The sequence below is a fragment of the Prunus mume genome, linkage group LG2, assembly GCF_029339155.1.
Source record: "Prunus mume cultivar Tortuosa linkage group LG2, ASM2933915v1, whole genome shotgun sequence".
Taxonomy (NCBI): Eukaryota; Viridiplantae; Streptophyta; class Magnoliopsida; order Rosales; family Rosaceae; genus Prunus; species Prunus mume.
In genome coordinates, this window is record NC_142699.1 from 44,078,539 (window position 1) to 44,103,343 (window position 24,805).

Below are 24,805 nucleotides of genomic sequence, written 5' to 3' on the forward strand. Positions count from 1 at the left end.
TGGAATGATTGGTGGTTGAATATTGGTTCTCAGAAAAATCTCCTCATCTAGTCGTCTAATCGTTTCTCTCCAAATGGTCAGCAACCTAATTAATGAAGACACTAGATCTTGGAACATTTCACATATCGAACCATTTATTTCAGTGTGCGAGGAAGCTGTGATAAAATCTATGCCTACTAGTTCTCCTAATACGGTTGATCGCCTTGTGTGGCTAGCTATGAAGTCTGGCTCCTACATTGTCAAGTTGGGATATCATGCTACTATTTATTCTAGTCAGCGTCATCATTATGATGAAGCCAACAACTTCCATGTGGTGTGTGATATGATTTGGAAGATTATTTGGGGTGCACGACCTTTCCCAAAATTAAAAACTTCATGTGGATAGCTATCTCAAATTCTTTACCCACATGTTTGCTAAGGAGAAAACTGGCAAATTCTCTCCTGTGCAAAAGCTCAGCGGTGAGTATCCGAAGACGATGAAACACCTTCTCCTTCTCTATCCTTAGACACGTGTTGTTTGGTTTGGGGGTCCTCTAGGGTATAGACTGATAAATGGATGTATCCCTAAGCTGGACATTTAGTTTTTAGATCTTCTAAATGGTTATCGATGGGTTTTTTCTCATATGGGGTGTTCTTTTGTTGTATTTTTCCTGCATTTATTGGCTTGTTTTGTTTTTTCTGCCACTTTGTTTTGGATGGGTGGTGTTGCTCTCCCCTGTTTTGGGGTTGTTCTTGCTCTTTTTTGAAGCTTTTTTTTTTTTTTTTTAATGAACGTATCTTTTGACCAAAAAATAAAAGAGGTCAAAATTATAGCTTTTTGCATTTTGAAAGAAATTTTTGAAAAGTAGCCAAATTTCAAACATGTTAAAGACTTATAGCTTCTTTTTTTTCCTCATTTCTAGAATTTTAACCATTAGAGGGGAGTTCGAGCACTATTTGAAGGGTCTCAAGAGGGTTTCAAAGTGGCTACATTTCTACATCTTGAAAGAAAAGGCTAAAAATCCTATGTGAAGAAAAAGAGAGTATGTTCTGCAAATTTCCAAAAGTCTTAATTAGGGTGGTCCAAAGAGTGGAAAATTGTTATTTCTCCAAAGAGTGCTGCTATTTCCACCCTTGTTCTATTTCTCGACTCACCTTATTTTTCCACCCACTATGTAAATTTGAAAAATCACAATTCTATCTTTCCACCCACCATTATTCCTATAATACATTTTAATTATTAATTCAAGCAAATTCTCTTTGCTAATCATTAGTAGTTGAGATATGGAGAAGATTAAGTTGTGTTTGACGGATTGGATAAATGTTTTAGTCTAATATTTTGATTTTCTGAATCTATTAGTTTTTTATGCTCAGCCTTATAGCTTCTGAGAATATTCTAGATAAATGTTTGAAAAGAATGGTGTACATTTGAAGGGCAATTTTATATTGTGTTCCATTTGTACGTGAAAATAGAAAAGTACAAGGAATAGAAACAACACCTTGTAGGCCCAAGAAAAGAACGAAAATAATTGAACGGTTGAACATGAAATAAATTTGAGTTTACGTTTTTTCCCTAAGTTCTTAGAAGTCATTTTACAAAATGGTAAATTTATCTTTAAAATTTTAAAGATAAGGTAAGTGGAGAAATACGAGAGAGGTAGAAGAGAGAGGTAGAAAATAGCAGCAAATTTGGTGAGATTTTAAGCTAATAATTGTATGTGCCATTGGATTAATCCAACGGTGCGATTAACCTGCACAGAATGCAATTTCGCGCCACTATTGCCCACTCCTTGTTTCAGAGGTTTTTGCTTTGGCCTGACTTCTCCACGCGACCCAGACAGTGAAGATTGAAGAAGATGCTGTGGGTGGACAAGTACAGACCCAAAACCCTAGACCAGGCGATGGTCCACCAAGACATCGCTCAAAACCTCAAGAAACTCGTACAACTCTACCCTCTCTCGTGGATTTCATTTCCCAATCTCTCGGATTTCAAATCCCTAATATCTTCTAGTGCAGGTTGCAGAGCAGGATTGCCCCCATTTGCTATTTTACGGCCCTTCTGGCTCTGGCAAGAAAACCCTAATCATCGCCCTTCTCCGACAGATTTTCGGTCCCAGCGCCGATAAGGTCCCCCCCTTTTCTCACACTTTTTCTTTTTATTTTAATACTTTTTGGGGTTCAAATTATTTATCTGTGTGTATTTTGACTCGGTTCCTTTGTTCCGCTACTGAGAAGATGTTTGAAGGAAGAGAGAAGAGAACAAAATCTTTTCTTTTGTGTCTTCTTTTTCACCTTTATGCAGTTTGTTTTGGTATTAAAAAAATGAACTAATAGAACCTGAAAAAAAAAAACAATACAAGGAAAAATGCTTAGCTCTTTACCTGTACGGTGGCATTCTCCTGACAAGTCTAGCACAATTTGACAAGTGTGCATTTTTTTTTTCAATAAGTCAAAACGTGCAAATTGTGGTTAGCTTGTAAGGATTGGAATGGCTCCTTGCATCTAAAAAAGCCAGAGCATATGCAAATGTCTCGAACTAATTAAACTAGCATCTAATGTAGGAATTGTGATATTTTCTGTATTTTTTTTCACAAGAATCCCCTCAGCCTGGCATTTGAAATTTTGTACATTGTGATGACTTTTGAGAAATTCTTGTGATTGTGGTTGGCAGGTGAAGGTGGAAAATAGGACATGGAAAGTTGATGTAAGTTTCATCGACTTTTGTATTGATGCGATTAAATGGATGCAGCTATAGAAATTGTTGTTTTTATGTCATTTAGGTGATGCTGTGTTGATTTCTGACTTATTGGTAATTACTGTTGATGTTTAGCCAATTTATAGAACATGCTAAAGTATTATGTTTCTAAATCATTACACATCTGATTAATTGTTTTTTTAATGCAAATTCAACTTTACCCTCTGTCTGATTCATTTTCTTAACTTTTTCAAAAACCCCCGAATTGGTTTTTATTTTAATGCTCACTTTATTTCAAGACATTTTGGCCTTTTTAACTTATGCAACAATTATTTATGTTTATGAAAGATTCTTTTTTCTTCTAATATCTCCTTGTTCAACTTAAAACCATTGGTTCCATGAATTTCCTTTGATTTTATTTTCTTGTGTTCCATTTGAACTAGAATTTTCCTTTGGTTTATTTTCAGGCTGGAAGTAGAACCATTGATATAGAGCTGACTACATTATCAAGCACAAACCATATTGAACTGAACCCCAGTGATGCAGGCTTTCAGGACAGATATATTGTTCAAGAGATAATTAAAGAAATGGCTAAAAATAGACCCATTGACACAAAAGGGAAAAAGGGATATAAAAGTAAGTTTAAATAAGTTTAATTGCTTATCTTTAATGAATATACACTTATCCAATGTATATGCTTACAAATATTTCTTTGGTACCTTCACTTTAACGTAGGCACCTGGTTTTCTTCAGTTGAGTGAATTGCTTGTTTATCTTATGGTTACTTATGTTGTTTATCATCCTTTTCACAGTTCTGCGAGATAGAATTTTTTTTTTTCCCTCTCTTGCACCCCATGCTAAAAAAATAATAAAATGGAAAAAATGCAGTTGGATGATCAAGCAGTTTGGTGTTTCAGTCTTTAAATATTTATTTGCTGATACCATGTCCTTTTAACAATGTCAGTCTTAGTGCTGAATGAAGTCGACAAACTTTCTAGAGAAGCTCAGCATTCTCTTCGAAGAACTATGGAGAAGTATAGTGCTTATTGCCGGCTAATACTATGCTGTAACAGTTCTTCAAAGGTTACTGAAGCAATCCGGTCCCGGTGTCTAAATGTGCGAATACATGCACCAACAGAAGAGCAGGTTGAATTTTCTGAATTGCAATTTTTAGAATTGGTCGTGGGAAATAAAAATTATAAAATTTGTTCACTTCCATTGTAAATTATGCCTCATGCAATGATTTCATCTGAAATTTTCTTGTGGCAGATTGTTAAGGTATTGGAGTTCATTGGAAAGAAGGAAGGGCTGCAACTTCCTTCTGGATTTCCTGCTCGTATAGCTGAAAAATCAAATAGGAGCTTAAGGAGGGCTATATTGTCATTCGAAACTTGTCGTGTTCAACAGTTAAGTGCCATAGTTCTTATTGGTCATCAGATGCATGAAACAGTTCTTTTCCTTCATTTTCTTCTGTGCACCATGCAGACAGAAGAGGTCCTGATAGCTATGGTCTTTCTGTGAACCACTGATGTGGTTGTAGGTATCCCTTTACAAGTAATCAAGCAATACCCCCAATGGACTGGGAGGAATATGTTTCTGAAATTGCATCTGATATAATGAAGGAGCAGAGCCCAAAAAGGTTGGACTTTCTTCATCCTTAAGTTTTGGACTCTATTGCAGCGTTTGTATCTGTGATTTGAATGTTTTCTGGTTCAATTATTGATGGAACTCAAGAAAACACCCTAAATTGTTGAAGGCCATAGGCAGACCTATTTGTCTTGTGGAAGCTGGTCCACAATCATTTTTCCTTTTCAATTTTCATTTGTCATTTTTATTTGACAATATATCTAAATAAACTTCTTTCTATTGGTTGGGTCTTTAACAACAAGAATTCTCCCTTTTCCACCATAGGTGGATATTTCCTTAATTAGTATTCTGATTAGTATGCTGATAACCAAATTCACTCACATTTTCAATATTTTTGTTCGTTCATCAACCAAAAGAAGAAAAACCATTGTGGTTTGGCTGCATCTCTCGGATTTTTTATCTGCCTGTTTGGAGTTTTTATTTGCCTCTTTGCCAAATTCACAAAGTATTACTTTATCATTCTTTATTGCTTGCGGATGTTATACTTTGTGATTAACATTCTTCTTTCCATGTTACTGTACCACCTTTGGTGCATCATGCTTGTAGTACTTCTCCTTTTATCCATAAAATATTTTATTTTGTCACATATCCCTTGCCTTTGTGGTATCTTGATCATGTATTATCCATCCTCCCCTCCTTTGCAACATTTCATTGATGGTCCATCTGCTATTAGATGTTTATCAGTCTCACTGGCTTATCTTCAACTAAACTAAGGAACAAGTTGTGGTTTCTCTTGCTGGAATTGAAGCAGAATAAGTCCACATAGCTTGATGTGACATAATTATAATGCATCCAGGAGTTTGATGTGTTGTTGGATTAATCTTGGAAAACATACTCATTCACCTGTCCAGTTTTGTGTCCAATCTCCCATGATATTCAATTTCTTTTGGGTCATCTACAAGATGTGAAAATGTTGTATATTAAGAAAGTAAGGTCGTGCTCACAAAAACTGCGTAAAATTAAAAATATAGACCAAAAGGAATAACTTAGAAATATAAAAAAGGAACTACTTAGAAGAGAAAAGATGATCAAGCCCTGTGAAATTCGTGGCAGTATGTTTGCTACTATCTAGCATAAAATAGAACGTGTTTGTAAGAACATACCCTTCTTTTATTAAGTGCCACATTTTTGTAACTTTTGAAATAATTGGATTAGAGTACACAGTTTATCATAATCCTCCCACCTAGATCAGTAGTTGCTTGAAAATAGGGACCAGCAGGCCCTTGTTGACTGTAATGCCATTATATTACATGAAAGGATTTGACAAATTCCATATTGTTATTGTGGTAGAAGATTCGCTATTCAATTTATGTGATGTCTAAAGTCTGACGTTTTTCTTATATTTTTGTAACCATATTTACAATAATGCCGTAAGATGGATGATTCCTGGCTTCTTATTTTCAATATTCTAGTATTTCTTTTTACTTTCTAATCAAATATTGTTCATTTTGCTTAAGGCTTTACCAGGTGCGGCAAAAGTTGTATGAGCTACTTCTTAATTGTATTCCTCCTGAGATCATCTTGAAGGTACAAATATTTTCCTTTATTATTGTGTTCTACAATTTTTTGCCCCACCTTATTTGTTTTAGGCTTTATCAAGTGTGGCAAAAGTTGTATGAACTACTTCTTAATTGTATTCCTGCAGACTAATTCTCAAGAGTTCCCCTTATTTTTGTTTTCTTAAAATTTTTCCCAATTTGATTTGAACCTTATATTTTCTGTTGTCTCAGAGGCTGCTTTTTGAATTATTGAAGAAATTGGATGCCGAGTTGAAGCATGAGGTCTGCCATTGGGCTGCATACTATGTAAGTATATGATTCCATGTTAGCAGTCTTGATTCCTACAGTAGTTCCTTTTGCACAATGCGGTTAGATCAGGTTGCATATTTTTTCTCTTATGATCTCTGATTCCTGTGAGCTTGCAGTCTCTTGTGCTGCAAATAAGAATCATTAGCATACCATGGCTAAAAACTTATCATTAGCATACTGACCTCATTACATCGGGTCACAAGTCAATCATATTCCCTATGCCTATCATTTCATATCACTATGTCTTAATAGTCATTTCCCTTCAAGTTCCCACGTGCTTTACATATGTTGGTAAATGATGATACAAAAATGCACTCGAGGTATTTATGGTTGATTCTATTATAAGGCAGTAGAATTGGTGGAAGTAATCTGGTCATAAATTCTGATGTCATCAGATTGTGCTGGGAGCTAAGTTGTGGTCGTGTTATATATCTTTCTCCCAGAGACCACAGTTTATTGAGCAAATTGCATAAAGAGATTGAGGTTGGTGAGTTACACAGTTCACCAGGGATATTGCAACATCCTCTTTTGTCCTCTAAATACAATGAGGGCATTAACTTGAGTAGCAGACTCGCAGGTTTATTGTTGGCAGCGTAGTGTTGCTTGCGGTTCAGCTTTGGAATAGCATAGCGAAATTGGGATTTGATGAATCTAATCTACTTCAAGTATCTTTACATTGCAGTTTCCTTTTTGTTCACAGGAACACAGGATGCGTCTTGGGCAGAAAGCCATATTTCACCTTGAAGGTACTTTTATCTATCCAGATGCTGTGTGAGATAATGATGAGTTTAATGATGAGTAGTTTTAGGAAACCTTGACTAGTATTATAAAACCTTCACATGGCGAAAGCAACAACTCATTCCATAAGGTTTCAACTATCTTATGTATATGTATGGTAGATGTTGTAGATCAGGCAGCACTTAGTAATGTTGGGTACCTTTATAGCTTGTTTGATTTTGTTTTTGTTTGGTTTAAAAAAATATATATTATAAATTAGAATAAAAAGGGAAGAAAAGATTAGAAGAAAGAATGAAGAAGATCTGAGAGAGGTGAATAAGAGAGAACGAATAATAGATAAATACAAGAACAGAGTAATTATTATTTGTTTTTACTTTTTATTTAAACAAGCTTATCTATTGTTCCTCCTGTTTTTCTTCTTCATATCTCTCGTGTCTTTCATGTTTCTCATCACCTTCTCCTTTTTTCTCTCTCCTTAGTTAAACAGAAAACAAAACAACACAAATGCTACCAAACAGGCTTTTCGTTATCTGTACATGTACCCAAAATGTTGCCAGCCATTTGCTTGTGTAGCCATTTAGGCATAGGCAATCTGCAAGAGAAACTACTGTATAATACTTTCCTGGCAAGGTTACTTTTCCGTCATCAGGATTTATTTAGTTTTAGTAATTACAGCTTCCTGTTTAGCATATGCTCTTCAAGCAGTTATAATGGCATTAGTAACATGCAAATTTAATATCAGACTCCCTTTTTGATTAAAATCGTCAGAGTCAAGGTGGTTTAGAACGATCATTTTTCTATGTTTTTGGGGATTGTGCTCGAAGTTGCCTTTTGAGATGGTCTCGGCTCTCTAATGGAGTTTCTTGCAATGATTCTTTTTACAGCGTTCGTGGCCAAGTTCATGAGCATCTATAAGGCTTTCCTCATTGCAGCTTTTGGCTGAACACAAGACTTAACTTGATTGCCATCGATCTGAAATGTTTTTGTTGAACATGATGACAATGAGTTGTGTACTTGGTTTTAGTATTTATGGTCTCACTAGAAGCATGTCATTGAAGATGTTTATCATCCCAACCAGCATCCTGTAGTACGGTTTGGTTTTTTTGTTTTTTTGTTTTTTTGTTTGTTGGTATGTAGAATGATTTTGCCCTACGAAAATATATGACGTGTAGCATTTTCATTTCCAGAAACGCATATAACTAGTTCTATTCAACCCCCAAAAAAAAACTAGTTCTATTATATGAAAAATAAATGTCTAATTTTTCATTTATTGTTATTATGTATTTTATGAGCCCTTGCATAATTTATTATCAATGATTTTTTTTTTATAATGATTTTGTTACTATCGAGATGAAGACGGTTTTTTAAATTTTAGATAAATGTTTTGCCACTCCAAAAAAATTATCACAAACTACTCTCATAAAAATGTAAGGATTTAATTGCATTTCAATGTATACATGCATGGTAACTTTCTTGAGTGCCAATGCACTACTTTTATTTTATAAGTAGAGATTAGTTTTAACTTTTATGTTAAAATAAAAGTAAATTATTATTTAATTTTTATGGGTGCCCAATGAGGATAACAAACAAGTTGTGTTATGGTTAAGTTATCCGACACAATGGACTTAATGAGTCGGGTTAAATTAAAACATTTCCAAAGGAATAGACAAAGGAGTAGGCAAAACTTCAAGGTTGTAGGCATTCAATTCAAGTAGGTAGAATTTACATATTTCTCTAAGTAGGCAACATTGCGTACTTGAAAAGCACTAGTTATGTTAAAATATGCCACTTGATGATAAAGAATAGACATATTGGAAACCTGCACAATTATACTTTTTTTTTGTGTGGAACTGAAAATTACAAAACAAAACATCTAGAGCAAGGAACTCCAAAGAGGTCAAAATAGAAGGGAGATACAACAGAGAGGGGCAACCCATTCTCCCAAACAACAGAAGTCGAGACGCCATGGTCCATATTAGCTACAACATCTGCAGTGAAATTAGCCTCCCTAAAAACATGATGAAAACGAATAGAATCACCCGAGGAACTCAACTACCAAATATCCTGAACAATTTGTTGAATACTACATGGAATCGAAACCTTCTTAAGCACATTGTCGATGATAAGCTTGGAATCCCCTTCAACAATGATCTTACACCACCCGCGATTAAGGGCAAGACCAAGACCATTCCTTAAAGCCAAGCATTCAGCGACATTGATGGTAATCTCACCAATTTGGTTTGCACTAGCAAGACATGACCATCATTGTCGCGAATAACAAAATCAGTAGTGCCTTGCAAATTTTGAACCGATCCATCAAAGTTAATTTTGATCTATCAAACTATACTTTGTTGCATTGAGTGATCAAGTTTTCATTATAAAGTAGGTAGGTAGGCAACATGCAACTTAGATTGTTAAAAAACGATTTTACCTATTTCTTTTTCATGCTTCTTTAAGATACTTAGAATTGATTAGTAAGTGACTAGAATATGTGGTGACACAAAACAACAGACATATGACCTTTCAAAAGTTCAGAAAAAGAAAATCTGGTACATAAGAAAACTTATTTAAACCGCCAAAATAATACTATCTTAAATCAATCACACATTATCATCATGCTAGAATACCGTCACAGAAAATTAGATAACTGCTTATTGCTTGTATTTGTAAACAACAAGAAGAAAGAAAAGCTGCGAAGATATAATTGAGAGGGATGTAGGCTAGCTGGTTCAGTTGACATCTGCTCTTAGGAGTGTGCGCTTTTGGTGTGTGCGGCGCTTGCACGGGCGTGATTGAAGGCTAATTAATTAATGCAGCTGTAAATTTGAAATCCAATTGAGAGAAGAAAACAGCTCATGGACAGATAGACACAGATGCATGTTTCAATTGTTTTGCCAGTTGTGACAATAATGGGATCAACAAAAACTTTAACTGTCCCTGCTTATGGAACTCATGTTCTCAATGTAAATATAAAGGAAAATATGGAGGAGTAGTAGAAAATACACGACGTCTGCACAGTAATACGAGGGTGTTTCTCAAATAAGTTTATTTAAAAGATCTCTTAATAGAAACTCACTATATATTTTATATATAATGCATGTTATTTTAGAGAAAACGACACCGTCTCAGTGGCTTGGTCAACCAATGATTGACATGTTCGAATTTTAAGACCTGCTAAAGTTGTAATATAAGAATAGGTTTGTCTGATCGCAAGTTGCACAGAATGTCAGCACATAAAGTATATAGTCCAGCCATGCAAAGTAAAGTCCAAATATAGCCGTTTGATCACTCAAATTAAAATTCACTGCTCACAGAGGGAATGGCAGATACCTGACTTAGATCATGAAATTCTTTGGTGAAGTGAAATAGTTAACTTATAACCAACTAGCTACTCGTGTATTGCTCCAAACTACTTAAATTACAAATTTCTTATAAATACTAAAATGTATTATTTAAATATTATTATGTATTGAGGGTGAGTAACCAAAGTTGGAGTATTACCAACTTATATACTAATTGATGTTATTTGCATGTCATCTTTCGTAATTACTCAAATTAAGAGATCCCACAACCCAAGAGCCCCAGGACATATCTTTTGATTAATTAATATGTATTATACTTAATTAATCATTGAAACAAGGGTCAAGTCCACAAGTTCACTCATTATTGGGTCCCAATTCAAATTGAACTACTAAAATTGTCAAGTCTTAATAGCATCTACAATCATGTTCACTAATTTTTTAGTTAAACTTTATCTAAATTTTTTAACTCCAATCATACTCTCTAGTTTAGGAACTTCATAAATGCTATAACTCTTTTTAATTGGTCAATCTCTATAAAAATAATATAAAAAGTAATTAGCATTAATTAAAGGTTTAAAATACTCATAAAATAAAGCATCATTAAATTATAAAGAGCCACTAGAAGTCCTTTCTCTCTCCTCATATTTAGGAGCTCCTAGAGGTCTTCATATGTTAGGAGGTGGATATGGAGCATGATTTGAGTTGTATTTTTTCAAATCCTCCTTAAAATTTATGTAATGAGGTGGTTTAGGAAGTCCACTATAGATGCTTTAAGGAAACTCTAAATTTCTAATTAGGGGCAATAACAACAAATTTCAACTCAATACAAACCCATTAAACCCAAGACAAACAATAAGCTAAAAGAGTGCTACAACCACCACTTGAGTTAACATTATAAACAACCCACCACCGAATAGAACTAGATTTAGAGAAAATGAGAAATTTTTTACTGACAATTCTGGGACAATGATTGAATTGAAAAATTAGTAAAATAGAAATAATGAAGTACACAGATATGAGCATCACTTATACCAAGTGACAAGAGAGCCCTAAAACTAATAACAATAAAATAAAAAGAAAATTAAACTCTCCCCTAAACGCCAACGAACAATGCCAAAAAAAATAAAAATAACAAAAATGGTCAACAAGTTCTAGCCCAATGGAAAAGGACATTGACTTGCAGACCAAAAATCTCAAGTTTGAATCTCCAAAGCATCTTAATTGTATTTAGACTATCGCTTGTATTAAAAAATAAAAATAATAAAATGTAAATCTCACCAACGGCCAAAATGCAAAATAAGCAACACCTAAAATTGCTCCACCTGTCCCCAAACCCACAAGCTCACGGAAGTAGTCGTTGAGTAAATCCAACGGTCATTTATCTGCCGGCCTCAATATTTGGCGCGTTCCAGTCCCCAACGTCTTTCTTTTTTCTTCCTTTCGGTCTGCCCACCCCAACGTCTTTTTCGCAATTTTAATCATAGATCCGTTATCAACGTTCACATTTTTCTTTTTAAAAATTCAAAAGAAAGCTAACACCAAATACATTAGTAACACTCCAAGTCACACACACCAAACAACAATTATAACAACGCGTTTTGAAAACTGTAAATTAATTAATTAATTAAATTAATTAATTAAATATTTCCCAAAATACGCGTAAAAAAAAAAGGTGTCACAAGGACAGCTCTCTAAAAAGGCCAATGTGCACACGAAACCTTGGTAACATGCATCCAATAACCTCCTTCGTTAAGAAGCCAATTTTGTCTCCAAGAATTTCTCAACCACACTATTAGTATTAGGCAAAGCAACACCCACCATACAACAAACTCTCCCAATGCCAACCATTTTCCCAAGGATTTTCCTTATTTACAACCTTCTTAATACATTCCTCCTCTCTTTGGTCCCCAAGAACCTAAGGCCTCTCCTCCCTTCTTCTTGGTTCCCCTGCCAAACCAATCTTGTTGCTACCAATACACCATTACCCCATTTTCCACCATCTTCATCTTCGTCTTCTTTGCCCTGCGGTGCTCCTAAAGTTATTCGAATGGACCCCAATGAGCTAAAACGTGTGTTTCAGATGTTTGATCGCAATGGGGACGGCCGGATCACCAAGCAGGAGTTGAATGACTCTTTGGAGAACTTGGGCATCTTTATCCCGGATAAGGAGCTCTTCAACATGATCCAAAAGATTGACGTAGACGGGGATGGGTGCGTCGACATTGATGAGTTTGGAGAGTTGTACCAGTCTATCATGGATGAGCGTGATGAGGATGAAGACATGAAGGAGGCGTTTAATGTGTTTGATCAAAATGGAGACGGGTTCATCACCGTTGATGAGTTGAGGTCGGTTTTGTCCTCGCTCGGGCTTAAGCAGGGGAGGACTATAGAGGACTGCAAGAGGATGATCATGAAGGTGGATGTGGATGGAGATGGAAGGGTCAACTACAAGGAGTTCAAGCAAATGATGAAGGGAGGTGGGTTTAGCGCATTGAGTTAACAAATGGAATTGTTCTTAGATGGGGCCTTGGGGGGTCTATTAAATTGGATGTGTAAATATTTTTGAGAATGTACACAAAGAAAAAGAATGAGTGGTGATCACATGTGGTCGGTCACATGGTACGGTGCGAACTGTGGTGTACATGGCTAACGGGCATTGGCCAATTAAGTCCGGGAGTATGTGTGCGACGCACGGTGAGCTCCGGTGAAGCCTTGTCTTAGCTCCGGCCAGTATGCTGTCTGTGGATGCGTTTAGGAATGATCTGTGGGCCAAATGTTGGGAGAAGGGGAATAGGAAGGCATAGAATAGAAGTCGTTGGGGAAAGCATATGATCAGTTTTATCACCAAAAAGAACGCAATTGTGTTTTTTCTTGTGGAATTTTCTTTATAATCATGTCATTTTTATTATTTCCCCCATTGTATTTGTTATTTCATCATGGAGAGTGTATTTTGTTATCATGAATTTGATTACATTGTACTAAACCCATCCCTCTCTGATTCTCAGTTCTGTTATCCTGATTAGAATAAGACACTGCAAACCTAACCTGGCTTGCAAGAATTCTACTTTAACATTCAATAGGTAGAGGCACAGCTGGATTTAGACTATTTTAGTTTTTCATCTCATCAGGTGGGTTGTTGTGCCTAGAAGAACCTAAAAACTCTTGTGGTGGTTAGCTCCATTTGCTTCCTGCAGCAGACTACTTGTTTTAAGGACTCTTTCTGCTGCACAACAATAAGTTCACTTTCTTTCGTTTCTTCAGCTAAATTTACACTGACCATTGATTCTTGAAACCCCTCCATCTCCTTTTTTTCTTTTTTTCCGTGACGCTGCGACGCAGGAATATAAACATATAGTAAAATATCATATAAACGAACAAGACAAGTTTCATTACATAATGTACTAATCACTGGTGCTGCAATTTGGGTGATCAACTTTGAGGATTGCAGCAGGGGTTTCAAAATAGGAGATAAACAAGAAAAAGGTTTTCGTTGGGCACGTCGCACGTGAAGCATATGAACTGATTTCTCTGAAGATCTGCTTGTTGGACTTGTGGATAAAGTGCTAGATTATATTCCTTGCCCAGGAAGAGTGCAGAATTAATATGTGATGCAGAGGATTGATATTATTGACTTCTTTTTTTTCATTAATAAAATAAAGCAAGAGAGACTCATATTTCTATTTCATGTCCCTCTTGTTTGAAAACTGAGGAAATGCAGATCATGAAGTTAAAACTTTTGTCTATGTTTCTTCTGAAAGGTTTGTTTCATGTAAGGTTTTGCATCACTCCTCAGTTTTACATGAAATGCGAAATTTGAGCCGAGATGTAGAAGCTTGATATGTACTTCAATTTGGTCAGGTTTGTGACCACGAGTTTAAACCATTGGGGTCGTAAGTGGTTAGAATGTAGCAAACAATACGAGAAATAAAGAAAGCTTCAGATTCACCTTATTTGATTTCAACAGCAGAAACTCCGACAAACAACTCCAAGTAAAAAAAAAAACAATTACACAAAGCACATAGAAGCAGAGAAAAGCTAGAATTTTTTTTTCCTCCCTTTTATATGCTTTAGTATGTGCAACAAATTCCTCTGGCATATTTGTTAGAGTTGATTCCTCTAACGTCCTCGAATTCACAAGTGTTGCTGGAATGTTTTTCAAGTTATTCTTACGACAGCATCTGGTTTCCAATTTCTGGAGGTTCAGCATTCTCTAGGTTTTCCAGCACCCATAGTTTTAAAGCGTTAACCAAATGCACCTTGTTCGCAAACCATTTTATTTCCAGTGAAAGAATTAGCCAAAAGCCTCAGAACGGTCAAAGTTCTGCTCAAGTGTTGGCATGGGATCATCATCCTCAAGCATTGGGACTGGCAAAGTTAGACCTTTGATACCCCAAGATAGACTTGATATAGATACGTGGACAAGTAGTAGGCATGCGGCATGCTTGTCAAGTACAGAAATGTGGCAATGGAGAGATCATTTATTGGATCTTCAATATCGTTATGCTGCTCCCGGGAGCTTCATGAGCTGCTTGACTCAGGAAGCTGCACAATCTTTGGCGCTAGCCATGTCACTGGGTTCAGTATTGACGTCTTTAAGGCTGCACTGGAAGTATTGCCATACGCTACGTTTGAGTTCATTCCCTTTTCAAAGTCTGATGGCAGGCAAGCACCAATGCTGGCGCTTAAAATGATTTGGTCTATCGAGTATATCTTTGGATAAAACTCTCGGCCTAACTTCTTTGAATCATGCCCTACAAGTTTTCCTATTGAACCTAGACTATGTGATCTCCAATCAACTATAAGTTAGGTTTCAATCCGGCCCGATTCATTCATTATGTTGAATTTAACCTCATTCCTTCTTCATAAATATCATGAACATATATGAAGATCTTTTGTCTAACAAAAAATATGTAACCATTCAGTTTTTGAATTCCAAAATTTGCTTAAACAAACACATATGGATACTCATTTTTTAATTCCATAATTTTGCCTCAACCCAATTTAGTTGATCTAGTATTCTTGCGATGACATGGGAATATTCAAGGCTCTCTATCTCTCTAGCCAAGATGCATGAGTAGGAACTTTTCTGGTTCTGCCATACGTATGAGTTCACTGAATAATCAAATTCATTGACCTAACCATGACTAATCACGGTCCATCTCACTTTCCTGGTTGTTTCAACCAAGGATTGAAATATCAGCCGATACTGGGGGGTAAGGCCATATCTTCCCATGTATCGACGATATATCTCTGATAAGTGCGATATCCCCGATATTTCCCGATACCTAAAAAAAATTAAGAAGTTTTGAAGGCAATTGAAGCAAATTGAAACCGAAAAATAGCTAATCCTTTCTCATAACCTTATGATTTATTAATATGAAGAATCTATGCACAGTCCACTGCCCCACATACCTCCAATCCATCTAAAGAGAACATGGCAATCATTTTTGGATCTATGAGCATAGGAAATAGACGTATAACTAACTCAAATGAATCTTATGATGGCTATGATTATGTCATGTCTGATTATAGTGGAACTAGTTATGGAGCTCACGATAATAAAATATATTATGGACCTACTAGTTGGTTAATCCTAACTATCCCATATATGGGAGGACAGTAGGGAGCTCAAGAGAGACTTATATGCACTATGTTCAAACATGGCTTACAAACTGCTCGGGTTACATGACTTGGTATCACTATTGTATGAATCTAGATGGTTGTTCCTTATTGTTTGAACCTCATAGGAGCTCTTCATTTATGTAGATGAACACTTATCTAAATTGTAATCCAATTTTTAAACAAACTATGGATTTATGCATGGTTTATTCATTCTAATTAACATTTTTTTTTCAAACTTTTCATTAATGCGCATTACATACCATTTATGTTTTATCATATGTATATCTTATTATTAGTAAATTTTGAGTTTTATTTGTTCAATACATTCATTGATAATGTACATAACATCTATGAAAGTTTTACACCAAAATTATGTATTTCAATGCCTATATCTGTCATTTTTGTTATTTTTTCCTAATACCTTAAACGATAACAATATATCCCCCGAAATATCCGTAAATTGGAGGCCCGATATTATCTGCACGGCCGATATTTTAATCCTTGGTTTCAACTAGGGTGGTTGCGATTCGGTAACCACGAATTTTTGCCCAAATCGCAAACCGACCGACTATTTGCGGTATGGTGATTTTTGAAACCGCAAACCGACCGCTTTTTGCAGTACCGTGAATTAGCGGTTTAAAACCGCAAGTTCTTTTTGTGTCATAAAAATCCAATCTTCCACATTTTAGGCCTAATTTTGATGCTTCTTTTGAAGCCTCTTGATTTCAAACATACTTTAACCCAAAAATATAAATTCACAACCTCAACTTCTCAAGCATATATAAATTCACAACCTCCTCAACTTCTCAAGCATTCACAACCTAAAGAAAATTAAAGTTACAATTCCAAGCATTCCAATTAAAGTTAAACTTCTCAAGCATTCCAATTCCAAATCCTTTAAAGTTACAAACCAAAAAGAAAATGCAATGCAAAATGAATTAAAGTTACAACCCAAAGGAAAAATCCAATTGAAGTTAATTAAAGTTACAAACTAAAAGGAAAATGGAATGCACCAATGTTACAAACTAAAATTACAAACTCAAGTGTTGGTGGTGGTGAGTGGATTTGAAGGACCCCGTTGTGTTGTTTGAGCACTAATGCTATCTACAAAATGCGATTTTTTTAAATAAAAAAAATATAGCAGCGGTTTGCGGTAACCGCAAGTTTTGAAAATCAAATACCGTAAAGAACCGCAAATGTGGCTCAGTTCTTCACACTGCAAATGCAGTTTGGTTTCCCGCGATTGCGGTTCCATTGCGGTAAATTGTCGGTTGATTTTTGAAGTTTTTCAGTCTAAAATGCCACCCCAAGTTTCAACTTCTCTTGTTGGAAGTATTCATTAATTTTTCCTTCAAATATTTGCAAAATTGTATTTGGCAAATGTAGGATATGAAGGAACAAAATAATGACTTCTTTTTTTCCCGGTAAAAACACTTCAGAAAAATCGCAAACACAAATTTTGCAATCCAATATGCCAATTGCATATATCAACCCAAGGACTCATAGGTCATTTCCTTCATAAGATATTTGCAAAAATGCTTTCCAAAGTCACCAGTCTTTGATCACAAAGACCAATATAAAATAACTATATGCATTATTAAACATGCTTAACTTATCTTGCATATGTCTCAGGATATATCACATGTACTTCCAACATATTTTATGCATAGGCTACACACAAATATACCTTAACATATACAATTGATATAAGAGACAATGAAGCTCTTATTACTATTTGGGCCTAAATTCTGTGCGCTAGCCCAATTGTCTATTAGGTTTTCTCTACAAATAGTGTATGGGGGGGAAGCGCGGGATGTGGGAAACGACTGTGGTGGATCACTGTGCACTCCTACTGCCTGGGTGCGCAAAACATTGAAAAAAGGTGAGTGGACCAAAAAAAAAGTTTTAGAAAATAGTATAAGAACATACTAACCCCACTGTAAAAACAGTTATAAAAACTAAATCAATATCCTCATATATACTCATATTGAACTCATGCATTCATATATATACATATATTACTAAACATTAATCTTGCTGGAAGACAATGAAGTAAAATTCAACCTATCACCTGAGTATACTTATTTAATTTCATCAATTCGCTTAATTTCTATCTATTCCTCGTGTCACCATGGTGACACACCCTCGTAGGACTCAGGTTAGCCTGATCCGCCCTCGCAAGACTCACTAGGCGCACCCGAGTTGCATCCTCGCTCCCACAGTTCGAAAATCCCTAGCCTGATCCACCCTCATCTTAAAACTCAGCCGCCATCCTAACCAATTTCCAAAATCCTTATTTTTACTATACTTAGGTACTCTCATCTCGGCAACAAATAATAAAATACTTAACCTTAGCAATACATGCTAGAAAGCCCTCGATCTATTGCATACTTATGCAGATCAAATAATGATCCGGAAGCTCCTAGAGGTTTCAAAATACCTACGACACAAGTCCCGAGAGTTTGATCTTGATCGGACAGTCAGATTGACCACGATCGTACAAGTGGATAATTATCATAAACCTAACCCTAGGGTTGACATTTTCAGAGTATCCAAGACTCCGATTTACAATCCGTCGATTCCTACACAGTCCTGGAATTATCTAGTTCAACATATCTGAAAATGACTACAGTCCAACAGCTCAAACATTGTCCAAACTGAAACATTGTCCGTGAGTACCTACGCGCTCGTGAGACCAAGGGATTATTCTAGAACTGAATGTGGTCCCCACTGAGTTGCCCATGCACCGCCACACACGCTGGCAGCGCGTGGGTGGCTATATCAATTCGATGGCCGGAAGAAGAGGAATTGTGATCCCAAAACCGCCAAACCCTAACCCAAAAATTAACCTGCCAAACCTAGAAATTTCTCAATTCCTACCCAACCAACAGATAGAGCACGAAAAAATAGCTAGAAATCCATACCTTAATTGATCGATTTGGTTGCCGGAAGAGAGAGAGCAAAGTCGACGAAATTCTGTCAAAACCGGCTATTCCGTCGTGATTTCGCAGATTTCACTACACGCCATGGGGAAGGTCGGGTGCAATGGTGGAGCTGCGCCGATCGTTTTGGCTCCAATCTTGCAACTTAGGGTGGTCGGTGGTGGAGGCTAGGGTGGAGGGAAGGGTTCAGCTGGAGCAAAATTTTGAAGGGGGGTTTGTCGCAGGAAGAGAAATAGAAGGTGAGAGTGTTTTAAAATTCCTGATTTCCAAAATTACCATTTTATCCCTCGTAGGATTTTGATCATAATTCCTTCATTAAAATTCCGACTCAAGCCCACTACGTGTCTATGGACTCATTTCGTCGTGCTCTACGCAACGGTGCAAGCGGAATTTCTAAACACCTTCTTGGTCAAAAAGTCAACTTTTTCCTTACTAATTTATTCTAGGGGCTCCGAAGGGATGAAACAGATGGAGTAGCAGAGGCGCGAATGATGAAACGCCTTTTTGTTTTTTCACAAGTTGAAGTGGAAGAAGAGGAATGCCCTTTTCTGTGGGTAAAAACCTTTATTCATTTTCCTTTCTTTTTCTCTTATAATATTAAACTAGACTCTTAATACGCGTGACAATTGATTTTATATATATATATATATATATAAAATAATGAGTAATTGTCTATCATAAAAATAAAACTTATTATCTTTCATTTTTAATTTTCTAAATATATATTAATCTTCCAAGTTGACAGGACCTGACCCAAATTCCACTTTGGAATCCAGGCCGAACCCTGTGCATGTCCGACACCTGGCGGGTGTCGGGCACAAATGACCTAATTGCCCTTCTATTCTAAGCTCGATAAAATATCAAGTTTGACTCCTACGGAAAATTTTGGCAGAGTCTCCCTTGTAATTTGATCATTTCCCAAATTTACACTTGTCAAACAAGCATATATATACAACCCAACAGCCAACATGCATATACATATACAATCCAAAAATTAAATCTGAGTTCTAGGGCAGGTTATCAGAGCAACCACTAAGAAATTTCAAAAAGAGTCAACTCATTTACAGAAGAGCCCTATATCGAATGGGGAAGCGGAAATGGAACGCCCTGTGGTGGATCACTGTGCACTCCTACTGCTGGGGGCAAAACATTGAAAAATGTGAGTGGACCAAAAACAAAGTTTTAGAAAATAGTATAAGAACATAGTAACTCCACTGTAAAAACAGTTATAAAAACTGAATCAATATCCTCATATATATACTCGTACTGAACTCACATGTTCATATATATACATATATTACAAAACATTAATCCTGCTGAAAGACATTGAAATGAAGTTCAACTTACTACCTAGGCATACTTATTTATTCTTGCCAAAATCCTTAATTACTATCTCTTCCTCGTGTCACCGTGGTGACACACCCTCGCAGGACTTAGGTTAGCCTGATCCGCCCTCCTTGCAAGACTCAAGGGACACTAGGCCCACCTATGTTGCATTCCTCGCTACCATAGTTTGAATATCCCTAAGCCTCGTGGGGGAAAAGTCAAGCATGCTGACTTAACTGAAGACACTACTTAATATAAATAAAACTATCTACTCTCATCTTATAACTCTACCGCCATCCTATTCGATTTCTAAAATCCTTATTTTTACTATTCTTTAGGTACTCTCATCTCGGTAGCCAATAAATAAAATACTTAACCTTAGCAATACATGCTAGAAAACCCTCAATCTATTGCATGCTTATACAAATCAAATAATGAATTTAAATTGCATAGAACCATTTACGAAAGTAAAGGTCCACTCACTCCTGGTCCGAGCTAGCTGGACCCCTTGAAGGTCATTCCTACCCGTCGTTCCGAGCTCGTGTGCCTGATTAAAACATCATGAATATTTAATTAAAAAAACTGCTCGGCATAAGTATTTAAATAAGACCCGGACCCCCGACTCCTAGAAGTGCATGCACTAACTTTAGAAACATTTTCTATGCCTACAAAAGCTTTCCTCACATTTGGATACTGTTTGAGCCTCAAACGGATTTTGTATATTGTGCAATATCTAGGTTCAATAGGTTCGGACCATTTGATCGAACCCAAATTCTCGTACATCGTACCTCGTATTTCTAAGATCTTGTAGGATTCGACAGATCATGAATTGGAGTCTCGGATACTCCGAAATCGCGAACCCTAGGGTTAGGTTTACAATTATTATCCAATTGTACGATCGTGGTCGATCTGATCGTCCGATCAAGATCAAACTTTCGGGACTTGTGTCCTAAGTATATTGGAACCTCTAGGAGCTTCCGGATTAGAATTTAGAGGTCATGGGCCCACAGGGTCCTGGGTTGACATTCATAAAAATCAAGCATCATACTATTTTGGCCTCAAGCCTCAATAAATCAAATAAATCATTATGCTAATAAAATTCATCTAAGCTTTCAGAATATCAATAATACACTAACAATCTCAAAGACTCCAACTCGTGGCTGCACCTTGTAAACTTAGGCTACCTACGTACCCTTACTTAGGGCTCAAGCCACATGTAGTTCTTTCCTCTACTCATGTCAATCACAGATTGAAAATAAGTATGCCATACATTGAACTCCCTTATTTTAGGTTAAATTCCTGTACACTTGGCACCTCGTGTGCATCTTTACTCTAGTGGAGTGCCTGACGTGATTTCGGATTATTTCGTTTTCTCGGTATGACTGAGTTTAGGGCATCCAGAAGGGTTTGGAAAATGTTTTGAGGTTTTCATATGAAAAACATAATATACAGGTTGAAAGTAAACGGTTCGATAGGAACTATAATTGAGGACATAAATTGTTATGTCGAGGATTGGGGAAAGTAAAACTGGAGTTGTGGGTATGTTGGATTTCGAGGGCTTAGGCAGTGTTGGAGATTGCATCCAGTTTGGGATGTTGTAGAAAGCATAGGTTACAAGTATACCATTGTAGAGAGGAGTGTTGCCTTAGGTCGTTTAACCATCTAACCTATTAGGATTAGCAAATGGTTTGGGGGCAAAGATGTTGTCTTTGGTCATTTTTCCTTTGCAAATCAGCAGTTATATCCTTTGAGAAGTGATAAAATGGTCATGTAGACGAGTCTTGACCAAGAATGAGTTATCTAAGTCTTGTTTCGGGTTGAATAGATAGTTAATTATAGGTTCCGGCTCGAATAGAAGCGGTATGTAACAACCCGATCCTTAATTAATTTTTAATTATTATTTTATTCAAATAAAGGACTAGAATACCCTCATAATATTTTTTTAGATCTAAAAGTTGACTTTTTATTCAGGAAGGAATTTGGAAATTTCAATGGTACCGTTAGAGCACATCGAGATGAGTCCGTAGACATGTAGTGGGCTCAAATCCGAGTTGTATCAAGAAAGATACAATCAAAATACGGTGAGGGGCAAAATGGAAATTTGTAAATCAGATTTTAAAAACTCTCTCATCTCTCTCCTCGTGACAGAGCTCCCTCTCTCTGCTTTCTCTCCAAAATGGCTCGAGGGCTGCTGTCGCTGCCCTTCACGCCACCACCATGGGACTGGTCTAAATTGGACCGCCACCACCTCAACTCTTCATTTCACCGCACCCTCGACGTCGCTGACGGCTCCAACTGCCGGAAAAGCTCGGAAACCCAGCCGGTTTTTCCCAAGATTCAAACCTCTCAATCTCTCTTCTCCAACCACCAATTCCAGCAATCAAGGTATGGTTTTACGACTAATTTTCAGGCTCTAGCTGATGGTTAGGTAGGATTTAAGAAATTTCTAGGTTTGACAGGTTGATTTTCGAGTTAGGGTTTGGCCGATTTTGGGATCGCAACTCCGGCCACTTCCAGCCAATTTTTGGGGTGGGTCCAAGAACAAAAGTGGTTCCAAATAGGGTTTTACACCTAGAGTAGGAAGCTTGGCTGGCAGTTTGGAGTTTTTTCGCCGCCAGAATTTATTCAAGGCACCTACACATCACGGGCGCATGGGCTTGGCAAAGGACTGCTTTAGGTCCTAAAACGACCCCCTTGTGCTCACGAGCGCGTAGGTACTTACAGATTCCATGTTGGTTAACATTTGAACCCTAAGCCTAGGTTTATAGTAACCGTCCGATCGTGTGTAATCCGACCGTCCGATGAAGACCAAACTCTCGAGACATGTGTCCTAGGCATATTGGAACCTTTAGGGACCCTCGAATTGGTGATAGGAGGTCGTGGGCCCCACAGCCCTGTTGACCAATTATAGGCAGTTTGACACCTCGGTCGATTGTGAGTTTTCCGAGGCAGTTAGAAATTTTGTGAAATGATAAAATGGTCATGTAGACAACTCCTAACCGAGAATGAGTTATCTAAGTCGTGTTTCAGGTTGGATAGATAGTTAATTATAGTTTGCGGCTTGGATAGAAGCGGCATCTCCGAGACCTGTGAGGATTATGACCCGGCTTGCGAAGATGGAATTGACGGTATTAATGGAGTTGACGGATCAAGATTAGAGTTACGCCTAGGTGGAGAGAATTTCAGTTCTGAGATATTCTTAAACTAAAATAAGAGAGTTTAGTGTATGGCATACTTATTTTCAGTGTGTGACTGACATGAGTAGAGGAAATAAATACGTGTGGTTTGATCCCTCAATAAGGGTACGTAGGTAGCCTAAGTTTACAAGGTGTAGCCACGAGTTGGAGTCTTTGAGAATGTTAGTGTATTATTGATATTCTGAAAGCTGAGATGAATTTTATTAGCATAATGATTTATTCGATTTATTGAGGCCTGAGGCCAGAATAGTATGATGCTTCATTTTTGATATAATTTGATACATGCTGGCAATTAGGTTATATATAAACATATATGCTTGTTTTACAGGTGGGAATCTTTGGGAAATGTCCAATTTACAGGGGAGACTCTGCCGAATTTCATTGAAGTTTGGTTAGAAGGGCAATTTGGTCATTTGTGACTAGCACCTACCACGTGTCGGACACACACAGGTTTTGACTCTAATTCCAAAATGGAATTTGGATCAGGTCCTGTCAAGAAAAGTGTTTTCATTAAACCCTAGACCGTTTCTAGAATAGAAAAGTATTTTCATTAAACCCTGGAAATAATTAAAAAGAAAGAAAATGTCCAAATTAGGAAGCGAGGAAAAAAAAAGGGTTAACCATAACTAATTATACAGTCACAGTATAATTAGTTACGGTGGGCCCTAAACCCTAAAACGAACATAAACGAGAAAAGGGAGAAAAAATAGCAAAAGAATAAAAGGCCAACCTTTGATTTGGTTCCTATACTCAATTTTTAATGGATCCGAACTATGTCTCCCTAATTTATTTATTATTTTTTTTACAATTGTTGCAGATTTTTTTAAGGGGGAATTATTGCAGATTTATAAGGAGTATAACTAGGGTTTAAACTACTAGTTATTTATGCCATTAGATTAATCTAATGGTCTATATTGAATAGTTGCTCACAAAATATCATTTTTAGGTCCTTAAGTGAGTGCGACTGCAAACCCAAAAAAATATTAAAAATAGAAAGTGGTGTAATCATTACTAATTTTGTGCTCGAAGGGGAGGCTAATAAAAAGTTTTTTTTAAAAGAAAACGAAAAGTGATGCGAACTCACATTGAAATGCAGAGGGAGGTCATCTTTTTTCTCTTTCTGAGTCGAACTTCATCACCTACATCATCATCATCTAATTCCTCTTTATTTTCATCATCATCACCATCCTCTGGCATTGAGCAAAAACCAAAACCATACTTTGGCATGTTGTTAAGAGACAGGTGGACCCCATAGCTTTTGAAGAGCCCTATGCCGCCTTTGTAGTTAACATTAATAATTCGATGAATAGACGACTTTAATTGATCATCACTCTTTCGCTTCATGTGAGCAGGTAATGGAATTTTGAGCGGTACTGCAATATAGCGCAGCCCCACATGAGCTGCCCTGTCAATCCTTCCGACACTCGAGTAATCATTACCAGGATATGTCGAATTCAAAAGTGACAAATGAGGAAATTGCGGCCTACTAAATGATTTCGTAGGTTCACAAACAGTACACAAAACCAAGTTCTCGAATCCGGAAGTCCAA

At 36.7% G+C, this 24,805-nt stretch overlaps 1 protein-coding gene and 1 pseudogene across 5 annotated transcripts; both read left to right on the forward strand.

Moving 5' to 3' along the window:
- The first annotated feature begins 1,748 nt into the window (after positions 1-1,748).
- Positions 1,749-8,143, forward strand: LOC103336005 (replication factor C subunit 3-like). 4 transcript variants are annotated; one of them, XR_016124269.1, is made up of 11 exons: positions 1,749-1,919; positions 1,996-2,106; positions 2,651-2,683; positions 3,142-3,310; positions 3,639-3,820; positions 3,944-4,080; positions 4,215-4,313; positions 5,789-5,848; positions 6,052-6,126; positions 6,830-6,875; positions 7,752-7,770. XR_016124269.1 is itself a non-coding variant. In XM_008239041.2 (11 exons), exons 1-11 carry the CDS (start codon positions 1,836-1,838, stop codon positions 7,808-7,810), a joined length of 1,065 nt encoding a protein of 354 aa, XP_008237263.2. In that variant the 5' UTR covers positions 1,752-1,835; the 3' UTR covers positions 7,811-8,143. The 4 variants fall into 4 exon arrangements, 2 of the variants coding, with proteins under 2 accessions (XP_016650602.2, XP_008237263.2); XM_008239041.2 differs by having other exon boundaries at positions 1,752-1,919; positions 5,779-5,848; positions 7,752-8,143; XR_016124270.1 differs by lacking the exons at positions 6,830-6,875; positions 7,752-7,770 and adding an exon at positions 6,525-6,544.
- Positions 8,144-11,889: 3,746 nt separating this feature from the next.
- Positions 11,890-13,152, forward strand: LOC103336004 (calmodulin-like protein 3 pseudogene; annotated as a pseudogene). The gene has a single exon (XR_016124447.1). The product of XR_016124447.1 is annotated as a calmodulin-like protein 3 pseudogene (transcript).
- Positions 13,153-24,805: the final 11,653 nt, after the last annotated feature.